We start from the raw sequence: 16,843 nt of genomic DNA on the forward strand, positions 1-16,843 counted from the left end.
AACTAGCAGTACTTACCCTCTGTAGTCCCACTACCCATACCGCTAGGGTGACCAACTCAGCCTGGACTTTTCAAGTGTTAAAACAGAAAGCCCTGTGTTCTGGGAACCTTTTTAGCCCTGAACAGACTGGGATGGTTGGTTATCCTACATGCTATCCTTCCCCCACTACCCCTCCAGCTCATCTCATTTGCCTTATGTCTGTGTGTTGTCCAGAGTAGGGCTTCATATGTGGCTCAATGGTAAAGAATCTGCCTGCCAAGGCATGAGATGTAGGAGATGCGGGTTCAATCCCTGGGTCGGGGAGATCCCCTAGAGTAGGAAGTGACAACCTGCTCTAGTATTCTTGCCTGGAATATTCCATGGAGAGAGGAGCCTGGCAGTCTGCAGTCCATGGGGCTGAAAAGAGTTGGTCATGACTTAGTGACTGAGAACATTGTCCAGAGTGGGCTGTGGAACTTAGGCATCCATCTAAATACTAACGTGTGAAGATGTTCCCTATGTAGCATTAATGCTTGAAAGTTATTTGTTTCTTCAAGCCTTTCCTCTCTCCCCTTTTTCCTACAGAAATACTAAGGACTCCTCTGATGTCTCTTTGACATATCCTTTTTAGTTTTTTTTCCTCATTGAAATTGTGGTGTGAATTGCTTTTGAGGAATTTTGGTCTCTTGAGTTTCTTTCAACAATTCCACAAAGTAAAATGTGTTTCCTTGCCACCTGGACTCCATGACTTCAGTTTGTCATAGTGTTTAAGTGACTCAGTGCTTAAAAAAAAGCAACAAAATTGTGTAACGAGACCTAGAAAAGCCACTTTTTTTAGTAATTAAGAATCATCAATTCCAGTCCTAGGCTGATTACCACCAGTTGCAGGTTCTTGGACAAGTCTGATTTTCTCTTCAGGTCTTGGTTTCCTTCCCTATAAAAAAAGTGGATTTTGCTAGAGTAAACTCTGGGATGACAGTTTATGTTAAAATGAAATGATTCTCATATGTATACCTATGTTGATGTTTGACAGAAAACAACAAAATTCTGTAAAACAATTATCCTTCACTTAAAAAAAAATGAAATGATTCTCAACCAGTAGAGAAGCAGGGTGTGATTGTCTTATCTATTAAATATTTCCTTTATGGAGTCTATTTGGAGTCTTTTCTGTATCTCTCTAGCCTGGCCTCTGAACCCAGAATCTAATAGTCAGGTATCAGATATATAATCAGTTAGGCCCATAGTGCCTCTTTCAGATGAAGACTTGCTGCCTGTAGCTAGAAGCATAATGGGTAAACTCTCCCCAAGACAGTTCCCAGGCTCCCCAGTTCAGTAGGAGGACTCAGATGATTCAGCATATCATCATATTGATAGCTATGACTGTTTACATTGAAAGAATACCAAGCAAAGTCAGCAAAGGGAAAAGGCACGTAGGCAAAGTCCAGGGAAACCAGACACAGCTTCCAAGAGTCTTTTCTCAGGGGAGTCACCAGCAACTAGTGACCACACATGTGAAAAGTTATTTATCGGAATCGCTTGTTAGAGACTTAGTTAGAGACTTGTTAGAGACTTAGGTTTTTATTCAGGGCTGGTCACAGGCAACTTCTGTATCACAATTCCCAACTCCTAGAAGGAAAGCTGGTGTTCAGCATAGATACCTTGTTTGTACAATTCAGATACAATGAGCTGTTCTTATCTGGGAATGATGAAAATCATCTACAAAGTCAGCCTTCCAGATGCGAGTTGGGGATCAACACAGCAAAGTAAGATTGAAGTCTTAGGCTTGCTGTGTTATCTCTTCTGTACATGTAATAAAACAAATTTTGCTTCCAGTCTCTTGACCTCTCACCACCAAGTGAGGCACATGAAACCCTGGAAAGAAATGGACTGTGAGAAATAACTGAAATTCTACTTTCTGCTATGCTGGTAACTTGGGTGACTTTGGCTAAGTTAAACTATTTAACCTTAGTTTTTTCATCTGTGAATTGGATATGATAATACAAACTACACAGGGATTCTGCCAGGAACAAATTATTTTGTACATCCAAACAATCTGCTTGCAGTGTGGTAGACCCAGGTTCAATCCCTGGGTCGGGAAGATCCCCCTGGAGAAGGAAATGGCAAACCACTCCAGTATTCTTGCCTAAAGAGTTCCATGGACAGAGGAGCCTGGCAGGCTATACTCCATAGGGTTGAAAACAGTCAGACATGACTGAAGGGACTTAACATGCACACATGCACAGATAAAATATAACATCCATTGTTCCTGAATCTGTTCATTCAACAAAATATTTATTAAGAATCGACTGCATGCTAAACAGTATGATAGGCCCTGGAGGTATCGGGCTGAGCAAAAAACATCCTGCCTTTTTGGAATTTACAGTCTAGTTGGGGAAAGAGACTCTAATCTCAAATAATAACTGTACAAATTAATATAAAATTATAGTTTGTCATAAAGTGCTCCAAAAGAGAGGTAGAGAATGCAGTGGGAATGTATAATGGGCATTGACCTGCTTGAGTAGGTCAGAGAAGATTCCCCTGAGAAAATGGCATATATATATATATATATATAAGAATCTCAATGAGTTGAATAGGCAGTGGCTACTTCAAGAGATCAGAGGAGACATTAGGTAAAGGCTTTGCATCCACAATTATCTTCAGTGTGGGAGGGAGCAGGCCATTGTTGGAGAACAGAAAAAAGGCCTGCAGTTGGAGGAGAGAGAGCAAAATGGAGAATAAGATCAGAGAGGATAGAGATAGTCAAGAACTTTGAGGTAATGGAGCTTGGTCACCATTCTAAGAGCAATGGAAAGTAATTTAAGGATGTTTAGCAATGGGGTGACGTGGTTAGATATCTAAGAGTTTTGAAAAGGTAAGTCTGCCTTGTAGAGATATGATTGGAGTGGGTGTAGTGGGGTTTAGGAGGGTGTTGTGGAAAAGGACTAGTCATAACTTGAGTAAACTTGCTTGGAGACGGAGAGAAATGAAAAGACTTGAGAAGGTGTATGTACAGTTTCTATATTACTTTAATAAACAACTTCCACTTGAACTGTTTTTACATAGATTTTTTTCCCCATTACAGTTGCTATCCACCCCCAGCCCTTATCAGTAAGGGATACATTCTAAGAACCCTAGTGGATGCCTGAAACTGGATAGTCCCAAACCCTATATGTACTGTTTTTTCCTATACATATTACATATCTATGATGAAGTTTAATTTATAGATTAGGCACAGTAAGAGATTACCAACAATAATTAATAATAGAATAGTTATAACAATATAATAAAGGTTATGTGAATGTGATCTTTCAAAATATTTATAAACTTAATGCCTTTTCCATATTAATAAGGACTTATCATGCATTGTGGCTGTGTCTTTTACAGTTTGAAGTGAGAAAGTTAATCTAGCATGCATTTCTTTTTCTTTCTTCAAAATTTCACAGATATAGGATTTGTTCTTAGTGTAGACCTTAGAAACCTCAGCTTTTTTTTTTCCCTTATTAAGTCAGAACTTTCACCTTTTCATTTAAAGTAAGCACTTTATGGCTGTCTTTGGTGTATTTGAATTGCCAGCATTACTAGTCTTGTGCTTTGACTTATGGCCAAGTCACCCTTATGGCCCCAAAGTACAAGTCAAGTAAGGGTGACTTGAAGACAAGCACTGTGGTGCTGTGACAGTGCATCTGATAGCTGAGACAATTACTAAGTGACTAACTGATGAGTACACTGGACAGGGGAATGATTCAGGTCATGGTGGGAGAGAGCAGGATGGCAGGAGATTTTACCACGGTACTGTGAAGTGAAATATTTTCTGCCATATTGATGAGCAAGAAATGTCACAGCTATCAGCAATTCCAGCCCTCCAAATGTGAATGAGAGCTCCCAAAAGGGAACACAATGCCTGTGATCCTGCAGATGCTGTCACCCCCCATGGTAATTGATGAGAAGCTGGAGGGAGGTGATGCAAGAAGCTGCCATCCATCATATCTGCCACCCCTTAAGGTGAACAAGGAATCAAGGACATAAACAATCAAGAAACAAGATTTGGCCCTAGATCGCTGAGGTGCATAGGAAAGGAATGAATTCAGTGAGCCGAGAGGATTGCCTCTTTCATACACAGAGAAATGCTAGATACCTTAGCTCGATATCTGGTTTTCCTTATCTAACAATAATATTTGATGTTCAGACTGTCTATCTCTTTTGCTGAAAACTTGTATATAGCCTGATTCCCCACCCTGCCTCCTTGGAGCATACTCTCAGGGCTACAGTCTCCCAGGCCTGGAGTCCTTAACATTCCCACCAAATTCTCTGCTTTCAGGTTGTAACTGATTTTTTAGTCAATTCTACTCAGAATGGTGTACAGTTTAACAACTTATGAATTATTTATTTTGAGAATTTTCCATTTAATATTTTCAAACCATGATTGACCCATGGGTGACAGAAACCATGGATAAAGGGACAGTGCTATACCAGTATGATGAAATCTTGAAAGTTGAAAGACATTTGTAGGGATGTGGATGGACCTAGAGACTGTCATACATAGTGAAATAAGTCAGAAAGAGGAAAACAAATATTGTATATGTGGAATCTAGAAAAATGGTATAGATGAACTTATTTGCTAAATAGAAGTAGAGACCCAGACATGGCAAACAAACCTATGGACAAGAAGGGGGAAAGAGAGGGGTGGGATGAATTGAGAGATTGGGATTGACATATATACACGATTATATATAAAAATAGGTAACTGATGATAATCTAGTGGAGGTGAAGGAATTCTAGCTGAGCTATTTCAAATCCTAAAAGATGATGCTGTGAAAGTGCTACACTCAATATGCCAACAAATTTGAAAAACTCAGCAGTGTCCACAGGACTGGAAAAGGTCAGTTTCATTCCAGTCACAATGAAGGGCAATGCCAAAGAATGCTCAAACTGCTGCACAATTGCACTCGTTTCATGTGCTAGCAAGGTAATGCTCAAAATCCTTCAAGCTAGGCTTCAACAGCACGTGAACTGAGAACTTCCAGATGTACAATCTGGATTTAGAAAAGGCAGAGGAACCAGCGGCCAAATTGCCAACATCTGTTGAATCATAGAAAATGCAAAAGAATTCCAGAAAACATCTACTTCTGCTTCACTGACTATGCTAAAGCCTTTGAATATGTGGATCACAATAAACTGTGGAAAATTCTTAAAGAGATGAGAACACCAGACCACCTTACCTGAGGTCAAGAAGCAATAGTTAGAACCAGACATTGAACAATGGACTGGTTCAAAATTGGAAAAGAAGTATGTCAAGGCCGTATATTGTCAAGCTGTTTGTTTAACTTATATGCAGAGTACATCATGCAAAATGCTAGGCTGGATAAAGCACAACCTGGAATCAAGATTGCAGGGAGAAATATCAATAACCTCAGATATACAGATGATATCACCCTTATGGCAGAAACTAAGAGGAACTAAATTGCTTCTTGATGAAGGTGCAAAAATAGAGTGAAAAAGCTGGCTTAAAACTCAACATTCCAAAAGCTAAGATCATGGCATCCAGTCCCATCACTTCATAGCAAATAGATGGGGAAACAATGGAAGTAGTGACAGTTTTCTCGGGCTCCAAAATCACTGCAGACGGTAACTGCAGCCTTGAAAGTAAAAGACACTCACTGCCTGAAGGAAAAGTTATAACCAACCTAGACAGCATATTAAAAAGCAGAAACATTACTTTGCTGGCCTATGTCCATATAGTCAAAGCAATGGTTTTTCCACTAGTCATATATGGATGTGAGAGTTGGACCATAAAGAAGGCTGTGTGCTGAAAAATTGAAGCTTTTGAACTGTGGTATTGGAGAAGACTTTTGAGAGTTCCTTGGACAGCAAGGAGCTCAAACCAGTTAATCCTAAAGGAAATGAACCCTGAATATTCATTTGAAGGACTGCTGCTGAAGCTGAAGCTCCAATATTTTAGCCAGCTGTTATGAAGAGCTGACTCATTAGAAAAGACCCTGACACAGGAAAAGATTGAAGGCAGGAGGAGAAGGGGACAACAGAGGACAAGATGGTTGAATGGCATCATTGACTGAATGATGATGGACAAGAGTTTGAGCAAACTCCGGGAGATGATGAAGAAAAGGGAAGCCTGGTGTGCTACAGTCCATGGGGCTCAAAGAATCTGCTAGGCCTGAGCCACTGAACAACAACAACAAATGAGAATCTACTCTATAGTTCAGGGAATTCTACTCAGTGCTCTGTGGTGACTTAAAAAAGAGAGGATGTATCTATGCATATATCCGATTCACTTTGCTGTACTTTAGAAAGTAACACAACATTGTAAGTAACTGTACTTCAATAAAAATTAATTAATAATAAAAAAGACAGTTCTTGAATAAATAACTGATAGAGATGGAGATTGAGTTATATAACTTGCTGAGATTTGCATTTCAACTACAACCTCCCTTACATATTTATCTTTTGAGGAGAAAAAGTAAGATACTGTCTAACACATATGTAGTATCATCCACTTTGTATATATTAACTCATTAACCATCTCAGCAAGCCTATCAGGTACTATTATTACATATATATTATAAGTGAGAAACATGAGACACAGAGTTTAAGTAATTGACCAATTTCAAACAAGTAATAAGTAGTAGGTCTGAGACTGGAATCCATATAGTTTGTTGTCAGATCCATATGGCCAGCCACAGTGGCAAACTATAATGTTTAGGCCAAATCTGGCCCATAACTGTTTCTATGCAGCCAACCAGAAAACCTAGAAAAAATTTTTTTTTTAATTTTAGAAATGTTTTAAAGAAGAAAGAAAAAAAAAAGAGAATCGTGACAGATTGAATATAGACTACAAAGCCTAAAATATTTACTATTTGAACTTTTACAGTGAAAGTTTGCTGGCTCTTATGGTAACCATTCCTAGAAAATGTGTTCCTTGAATAGAAAGTTGAGCACCACTGAGTTTTATAGATGAAAGATACTTCTTTCATAAAATGAGTTATAGCAGAGTAAGGGCAATGTACTCACAGCTCCTTCTTGGGTAGAATTTTTTTTTTTTTAATTTTTGCAAATTTAAAATTAAGACTGAGTGTAGAGAAAGTTTCTTGGAAGGATAGGAAATTTATCCCTCTGAGTAAGATCAAAGGTAGCTGGGCTGGTGCTGAGTTACTGAATGTGCTGCCTGTCATTAAGACAATGAATTTCAGCTGGATTTATGGGCTGATCGAAGAATCATTTGGAGACAGGACATATTAGCCAAAAACTTCCTATTTTAAAGCTATGATTTGTTTTTGGAAAGAAAATTTAGATCAGCACTAAAAATTGATAAATTCTGTTATTAAGTCAACATCTAGAGAAAAAACATGACTCTAACAATGCATTTTTTCTCTGAGAGTTGTAAATTCATTAAGAGAGAACATAGTGTGGTTTTTGTTTGTTTGTTTTTGCCTTTCTAAATAAATTGCCTTGATTTTTGGAGAGGTTGTGTTATTCATCTAAATTTTTCTAGAGAGCTAACTATTAAGCCACTAAAATATTTATTAAACCTTACTATAGTGCTAGGCATTTTGGTGGACTTTGTACATATGATTATAGAAGGATTTTTTTTTTTTTTTTGGCTCTGATGTGATTTTCATTTGATAAATGGTTCTCATCAATCACACTCTATTGATGCATTACATGTTTCTTGCTCATGGTAACTGCATTACTCCACTTTCTGACAGAGTCAGACCGTGGCTCTAGAGGTTATATTTGGCCAGAGTTGGGCTTATCTTTATCACATTCTTAGACTGGTTTTGTTAGTGGCTGATGGGTGCCCATTTTTCAAGCTCATTTTCTCAACATCTCACTTGATCCTTTTGGTTGTTGTGGGTGGATTGGGTAAGGTACTAATTATAAGTTGTTTAAATTATAATATTCTTTGTTTAGAAAATTTCTTCTGTCTATTCCATTTTTCCTTTTCAGACTGTTAAAACAAGTTTTATATTGAATATTTTTCAGATTGGAATATTATGGATTATGCTTTTTAATTGTAGGAATTTCCAAACATATGTAAATGATTCAGTTTTAACCATTATCATATGTGGGCAATCTTGTTTAATTTTTTATCTTCCTCCTCCATTGCCTCCTATTTACCCCGAAGAATTTTAAAACAGATCACAAACACCATATCCTTTCATTGGGTAATACTTGAGTATTTGTCTCTAAATTATAAAGTGAAAAGTGAAGTCGCTCAGTCCTGTCCGACTCTGTTCGAACCCATAGTCGGCCTCCCACCAGGCTCCCCATCCCTGGGATTCTCCAGGCAAGAACACTGGAGTGGGTTGCCATTTCCTTCTCCAATGCATGAAAGTGAAAAGTGAAAGTGAAGTTGCTTAGTCGTGTCCGACTCTTAGCAACTTCATGGACTGCAGCCTACCAGGCTCCTCCGTCCATGGGATTTTCCAGGCAAGAGTACTAAATTATAAGGACCCTTTAAAAAATATCAGCACCATTATTAGCATGCTAAAAATGAGTAATATTTTCTTAATATTAACAAATATAAGTTAGTGTTCAAATTGCCCTAATTTTCTCACAGATACCTTATTGGCAGTCGATTTTTCACATCAGGACCCTAATAAAGGCAGTGATGTATGTTTGGTTGCATTGTCTCTTAATTCTGGTGGGATATAGTATGCTAGTTTCCCTCTCCTCTTTTTCTCTTTTGACATTGATTTTGGAGATCAGTTGATCTTCTGTCCTAATACTTCTGGTAAACTTGTGGTATGAATTTTACTGGAATCTGAATTATGTGTTAAATGTATGTTAAAGTTTTTAACAAGAATATGTCATAAGACGGTGGGCAAGTTGAACTGTTGAACTACTGGCTGGCAAGAACTTGTGAGTGGTACATGTCAGCCCTTTTTTCTTTTACTTCCTAGTTGAGTAAGATTTATTTTCCTCACAGTTATGATACTAATAGCAGGTAAGAAGAAACAAACATTTGTATGTAATGTTATTGAATAGACCTTTCTTTGATGAAATTACTTATTACTTGGTTTTACTTTTTTATAATTAGCAGTAATAGTGAAACAACAGGAGTCCTTATTTGGCATAGGATTGCCAGACACAGTCAGGCTGCATATTTTTAGTTTTGCCTTCTGAGTCATTAGATTAGGTAATATTTCTGTCTGTCTGAGGGTCTGGCCAACATTACTTTCCTATTGAGGATGGTGAAATCCTTGCTGTTAATTTTGTGCTGAAAATTTAAGTATAAAAATCCATCTAGGCAAAATCTGTAAACCTATAGCTAATACTCTGATGTTTGTGAAAAAGCTAGTAAAGAAAGCTGTCTTTAAATATAGTCATTTTATGACAGTGAAAAGTACTTAAAAAGTATTTCCTTTACTCTTATGAAATAGAATCTAGTATTCTTTTATTCAAAATTTATTGTGAATGATAATATGTCAAGTTTTCTTAATTGATTAAGCCCTGTTTGAAACTTTACAAATGAAATTTTGTTTTTTAAAAAAGAATAATTTATTGAAAAAGTGCTTTTAATTTATTAGAAAAGTGCTGACAGCTTTATTGAAAATGACTTTTATTTTTGCTTGAATATCTGTTTCTCATAATGGTGGAAGTTATGTGAGAAATACACATTTCTAGAAAAATATATAAAAATGTTAATATTTATCTTCATGGTAATGTTTTCCTTTTTGTTGATTGACTTGCTTGAATTGATTTCTTTATGTGTGTTACACTTACTTATATTTTATTTTCAAAATTTGATGATTACCTTGGATCTTATGAAATAAGATTTTTAATAGATTGTTAGCTGGAATTAAGATTGCCGGGAGAAATATCAATAACCTCAGATATGCAGATGACACCACCCTTATGGCAGAAAGTGAAGAGGAACTCAAAAGCCTCTTGATGAAAGTGGAGAGTGAAAAAGTTGGCTTAAACTCAACATTCAGAAAACGAAGATCATGGCATCCGGTCCCATCACTTCATGGGAAATAGATAGTGAAACAGTGGAAACAGTGTCAGACTTTATTTACTGGGGCTTGAAAATCACTGCAGATGGTGACTGCAGCCATGAAATTAAAAGATGCTTATTCCTTGGAAGAAAAGTTATGACCAACCTAGATAGCATAGCATATTGAAAAGCAGAGACATTACTTTGCCAACAAAGGTCCGTCTAGTCAAGGCTATGGTTTTTCCAGTGGTCATGTATGGATGTGAGAGTTGGACTGTGAAGAAAGCTGAGCGCCGAAGAACTGATGCTTTTGAACTGTGGTGTTGGAGAAGACTCTTGAGAGTCCCTTGGACTGCAAGGAGATCCAACCAGTCCATTCTAAATGAGATCAGCCCTGGGATTTCTTTGGAAGGAATGATACTAAAGCTGAAACTCCAGTACTTGGGCCACCTCATGCGAAGAATTGACTCATTGGAAAAGACTCTGATGCTGGGAGGGATTGGGGGCAGGAGGAGAAGGGGACGACAGAGGAGCAGATGGCTGGATGGCATCACTGACTCGATGGATGTGAGTCTGAGTGAACTCCGGGAGTTGGTGATGGACAGGGAGGCCTGGCATGCTGTGATCCATGGGGTCGAAAAGAGTCGGACACGACTGAGCGACTGAACTGTACTGAACTAAACTGATAATACATTAATGCTATGTATTTCATTTTCAATCGTTGTTTATTGTTTAGGAGATACTTAACTCTGTATATTTTTTCTTATTGATAACAGTAATTGAGAGTCAAATGACATAACTCAGTGCTTGCTGCTGCTGCTAAGTTGTTTCAGTCCTGTCTGACTCTGTGTGACCCCATAGATGGCAGCCTACCAGGCTCCCCCATCCCTGGGATTCTCCAGGCAAGAACACTGGAGTGGGTTGCCATTTCCTTTTCCAATTCATGAAAGTGAAAAGTGAAAGTGAAGTCTCTCAGTCATTTCAGACTCTTAGTGACCCCATGGTCTGCAGCCTACCAGGCTTCTCCATCCATGGGATTTTCCAGGCAAGAGTACTAGAGTAGGGTGCCATTGCCTTCTCCGAACTCAGTGCTTAGAATGTCAAAAAGACATTTTGCTTTCTTAGTCCACTGGTCCTCTCATACCCTAAGGTTTAAAAAAGAAAATGCTCTAGCACCTTTGGCGTTTTCTGATGTGTTTGTTTCTTTTTTGCGTTTGCCCAACATGTCTTTTTCTGATAAGCATTTTTCCTTAATAGCTTCTATAGGTAATTTGAGATGACTCCTTAAATCTGTTTTCTTCTATTAAGAAGAGATGTTTTGTTAGATTGAAAATAATAATCCATTATAAAATGATGACTCAAAGCTGTGTATTTACTAGGGCAGTGTTGATTTTGGTTCTTTTTATTCTTTAATGAAAAAATAAAACATTGAAGGTGATATAAATGTGGATTTTATAGACTTCACATTTACAAACATTCTTTGATAGGAAAAATACTAAGATTCTAAGTATTTTTTCCCAATTTGTCATAATTTATTTGAAAAAGTTAGGATTAATCTCATGATTGGATCTTTTTGTTTTGTATGTGTGCTTTGAGGAATGTAATGTCCTTCTGAACCTAACTGATGTTTGTAATTCATCAGCAATGATTTATAGGTGACAATGAAGCTGGTTGATTAGATAATATGTAGGAGAGTTGGTCTTTACAGATAAAACCTTGTGCCATTTTGGAAGTGTTTCTCTTAGTGCTGAAATCGTCCGTTGAGGGCATGCTTTATCTTAAATATTAACGTACTTTCTTACCATTAAAATAATTCATTATTTGACAGTCTCTCATTTGGTAGTAATATAGCCAATTTTAATTGCCTAGTTTTTCAACAGCTCTTTGTTTACTCTCATGTAGACTGACAAACCAAAACATTCCCATGGGTTTAATGAGGTCTCTAATCACTATAGTGATCTCTGTAAAGTGTGAGTAGTTAGCCGCTTGGTAAACTGTCTTATGTTATTCCCTCTGTCTTTGCAGATAAATTATTAGTCATAACTGTAGCAACAAAAGAAAGTGATGGATTCCATCGATTTATGCAATCAGCCAAATACTTCAATTATACTGTGAAGGTATGGTATATCTTTTAATTCATGGAGATTTTAGACTGTGTGCCTGAAGTATGTTTTTCATAGTGAAAACAATAACAATAGCAACATGATCTATAATCCACAGAAGGGAGATGAAATTTGATTACATAATTGCTGTTAGTTTACACTTACTAGATTGTTTTAAAGATAGGTTTCAGCCTTGTTAATACTCTGCCACTCAGACGATAATTTCCTAGTATTCGCTAATGCTTTGTAAAAACATGTTTTATATAACAACAGAAGGATATTTAGAAGGATATATATACACATATATATATATATTGGAGAAGGCAATGGCAACCCACTCCAGTACTCTTGCCTGGAAAATCCCGTGGACAGAGGAGCCTAGTAGGCTGCAGTCCATGGGTCGCTAAGAGTCAGATATGACTGAGCGACTTCACTTTCACTTTTCACTTTCATGCATTGGAGAAGGAAATGGCAACCCACTCCAGTGTTCTTGCCTGGAGAATCCCAGGGACGGGGGAGCCTGGTGGGCTGCCGTCTACGGGGTTGCACAGAGTCGGACACGACTGAAGTGACTTAGCGTATATATATATTTGTTTTAAGGAGTCTTGTATGGGTATAACATAATTAAGATTTGATAGTAATTTTTTTCAATTTGAAGATTTTTTTTTTTTTTTTTGTAGTGGGTTTATCTACCTTGGTATATTTCTTCATTTAGGAGAACTGGAAACATTACTGTGAAGCAGATACTTTTTCTGTTCCATTATTGGGAGGTACTTTTCTTGTTTTTTGTTTGTTTTAGGGGAATTTAGTAACATTATAAAAGGGCTTTATAACATCTCTAGGAGAATATCTTATTGATAAATGGTCAGAAGAAATGGGAAATTTGGTAGGACTAGTAAACTGAGCTAGGAAAGACCTGCTTTGTTTTTTTAAAGTTATTTATTTTTTAATAGAAATGAGGCTCTATCAGCTAAGTCTTTTCCACATATAGAGGAGAAGAGAGAGATATCCCAAGGTAGGAAAACAACCAAATGAATTTAATACATTTACACAACAAAACAATAAAACTTAAAAAAGCAAGGAGAGAGAGATTGCTTTTTGCTTAGGAAAAAAGTGAGCTGTTCTAGTATATAATGCACAAAAAAGATAATATTTGCTACATAACTGCTAGAAGACTAGGTACACATGTTAATGTAAAACAACTGTTAAAAGAAGCTGACTTTGCTAAAGAAACAGATCTAGGTGTTTAATATAGGATAAAGGAGAAATACATTAGAGAAGTTTGTTAGGATACAGAGGAAATACTATAGTATTTCCTACATGGAAATGGAGAAAAATTATGGTAAAATAATTCTGAAATCCAATGAAGGACATCGTAAGGGTTCAGAATGGGGAGAGTGTGGAATATTTCTTATGTGTGAGACACCGTTAGGACCTTTATACATGGCATGCTGTTGATTCATTATATAAACCATGTAAGGTAGATATTACTTTGCTTAGGAGTGAGGAAACTTGCCCCAGGGCATGTAACTTTAAGGGGTCAAATCTTGGACCCCAGCACCCTTTGTCTAACTCTGGAGGTTTTGATCCTCCTGTTGCCTTTCCATTATATGATTCTGAAGATGGACCCTAGACCACCAACATCAGCATCAGCTGGGAAATAGGAATGAGGTTTCTTAGGTTTCTCCTCACCTTCTGAATCAGACTGGGAGTTGGGCCCAGCAATCTGTTTTAAGAAACCCTCTATGTGATTCTGATGCATACTAAAGTCTGTCACACTGATGGAGTGGAAAGAAAATAAGACTAGAGCTTAATCAACACAGCACTACACAGAGTAGGTGCTCAGATATTTAGGCCCAGTATTACTGTAGTATTGGAGAAGTCTAAAGGGGTTGTGGAACAGAAGTATAACAAATGTTAGGGCCAGAGGAAGCCACTTTTTAGGTCAAGAACTAATGTTCTAATAGACTAGCCCCAATATGAATCCAAATTCCCATACCAGTGTTTCTTTCTCCCTTCAATATAAGTAGTGAGGAAGTGCTAACTAGGGATCTGAGGCTGGGAGTCCCACAAGCTCTACCAGCCAGGCTTGTATTTGGCTCAATGATAAGTAAATTTAGAATTAATATTTATTTTCTAAACTACTTTTATATTTTTCTTTTGTAATCTTAATTTAATTCCCTCTGAATTCACAGATCTTTTAGTACAGTGGCCCCCAACCCCCAGGCCACAGACTGGTACCAGTCTATGGCCTGTTAGGAACCTGGCTGCATAGCAGGAGGTGAGCGCGGGAAGCTTCATCTATATTTTCAGCCACTCATCGCTCACGTTACTACCTGAGCACCACCTCTTGTCATCAGCAGCAGCATTAGATTCTTGTAGGAGAGCATGAACTGTGAATATGTGAGATACCTTGGTTGCATGCTCTTATGAGAATTTAAAACCTGATGATCTGAGGTGGAGCTATGACAGTGATGCTAGTGAGGGGAGCGGCTGTAAATACAGATTATATATCTTATTCTATATCACAATATAAAAACCATCCCCAACCCCGGTCCATGGGAAAATTGTTTTCGATGAAACTGGTCTTAGGTGCCAAAATGGTTGGGGACCACTGTGTTAGCAGATCCTTGTTTCAGGAGCTTCAGACTTTGTTTTGATGAAACTAAGGTCCAAGGTGTGTCTGTGGCAGAGGGGCTCATAGATTTGTTTCCTGCTTCTTCACAGCCTGGTGCATCCGCAGGCACACAATTCAGGAGGCAACTGCTGAGGCTGGGCAAACAGAACCCAGGATGACTGTAGGCTTAGCTCTGAGTAATTGTGCTTAGGTGATTTCTTGCACTGATAAATAATTAAACTTTTGAGGGAAACATAAGCTTAAGATTCTTAAGGTAGGGAAGATGGCATTTGACCTGATGCCCTCTGTGTTTCTTGGGATGACCGATTTGGTTTCAGCAGGGAAACAGATCAAGGGCCCCATCCAGGATTCACTGAGCTTCCAGGGCTCCCCCTTGTTCATCAGACAGATTTCCTGCCAGATTGAAAAGTAATCTGGAAAGTTGCTTCATTTTCTTTCCAGTCTGAATAAAGAGAAATAAGATGTGAGAAATACTTTCTGTGGCTTCCCTCACCAATCCCCAACTTCCTTGGATTAGTGTCTTCTTTTGAAATGTTAAAATTGAGAATGACATTTTATGGGGTGGATAACATTAAAGAATTATGACCTGATCTAGGCATCAAGTTTTTTTCTGTCTAGCATCATGAGTGTAGCATTTAAAGAGTGATGCTATGTTATATTGTACAAGCTGTTGGTGACTTCCAGTGTTTATAACACTTCATAACCTGAGTTTTGCCCGGGGATAAAATGTTGATTTGATTTATAGGTCCTTGGTCAAGGAGAAGAGTGGAGAGGTGGTGATGGAATTAATACAATCGGAGGGGGCCAAAAAGTGAGATTGATGAAAGAAATCATGGAACATTATGCCAATCAGGAGGATCTGGTTGTCTTGTTTACTGAATGGTAAGAGAAACAACCCGTGGCTTTTTTTTTTTTTTTTGTCAATTGGTGCCATCCTTTTGGAAGACACTTTTTTTGTTGTTTTTAATTTAAAATTAAAAAAAAAAATGTTTGGCTGTGCTAGGTCTTAGTTGCAGCGCACAGATTCTTCATTGCAATGCATGGGCTTCTCTTTATTTGCAGTTCATGGGCTTACTTGCCCCGGGGCATGTGGGATCTTAGTCCTCTGATGAAGGATCTAATCCATGTCCCCTGTATTGGACAGTGGATTCTTAACCATCAGACTGTCAGTGAAGTCCCGAACATGTGGCTTTCTAAGTCTGTACTAAATTATTTTAAAAGAGTTGAAATTCACACTTGCAGAATATATATTGAATTATTTTATTCACAATGAATCATTGTTTTAAAAAGTAGATATTATTCATAATTATAAAACCATGGTCTGACATATTTAATTAACATGATCAAATTTGATGAGTTATCATAAATACCAATGGGAAGACAGGGTATAGGCTAAAATTTTTGTGAAAGTCATGTCTTAACCCTGATTTGAGATAGAATAAAGATCATATTGAACCTTTATATTGAGAGAGTAACTCAGTGGGTTCTGGTTGTCCAGGAGGAAATATATCACATAAGGTATAAGTGAAAAATTAAAAAAAAATGTTTAATAAGAAAGAAAAATCTTTCTAATATGTAAATATCTTTTCTTGTACTAAATGTGAAGTGTCTGCTGTGTTTCCTTATCTTCTTCTTAGGTATTTAATAATGTCAGTTTGTCATGAAGCAGTATTGGTAGACACCTTTTTTTCTACCATTTTCCCTACATTCTTTTTTATTTTTTGGTTATCATTTTAAATCTCCTTGCATTTTCCTCTTTAAGTTAGGGAAGTTTCTATATCTTTCCCTCAATTTGAAAGTCCAAAACCACAAATTATTACAGATGAAAGTAAGAACAGTGCTTTTTATATAAATTTTAAATAAAGGCAGAAATTTTGAATTGAAAATAGACATACTGGAGTTTTGATGCCATCAACACTTACAAATTTTGAAAGGTTCATATATGTGCATCTTTAGAATTTCCCTATTGTCTCCCAGGAAAAAATAAAGTTCTGCTTATAGTTACTTATTCTTGCAACATGAGATTGATGGTTAGCTTGTGTACCAAGAAGTTTTCTACAAAATCTATTATATATATAATCTATTTTATATATAATCGATTATATATATAATCATATATATATATATATATATATATATATATATATAACCCTTAGGAAAATGGAGCAG

General features: G+C 37.2%; 1 protein-coding gene across 2 annotated transcripts in view; it reads left to right on the plus strand.

The window, feature by feature from the left end:
* The window catches only part of PLOD2 (procollagen-lysine,2-oxoglutarate 5-dioxygenase 2), a 125,475-nt gene that overhangs the window by 41,378 nt on the left and 67,254 nt on the right, over positions 1-16,843 (plus strand). For both annotated transcript variants that reach the window (XM_019961253.2, XM_019961246.2), the window contains exons 2-3: positions 11,960-12,051; positions 15,420-15,556. In XM_019961253.2, coding sequence (XP_019816812.1) covers positions 11,960-12,051; positions 15,420-15,556 — 229 coding nt within the window. The remainder of the gene's footprint in view (positions 1-11,959; positions 12,052-15,419; positions 15,557-16,843) is intronic.

The sequence above is a fragment of the Bos indicus genome, chromosome 1, assembly GCF_029378745.1.
Source record: "Bos indicus isolate NIAB-ARS_2022 breed Sahiwal x Tharparkar chromosome 1, NIAB-ARS_B.indTharparkar_mat_pri_1.0, whole genome shotgun sequence".
NCBI lineage: Eukaryota > Metazoa > Chordata > Mammalia > Artiodactyla > Bovidae > Bos > Bos indicus.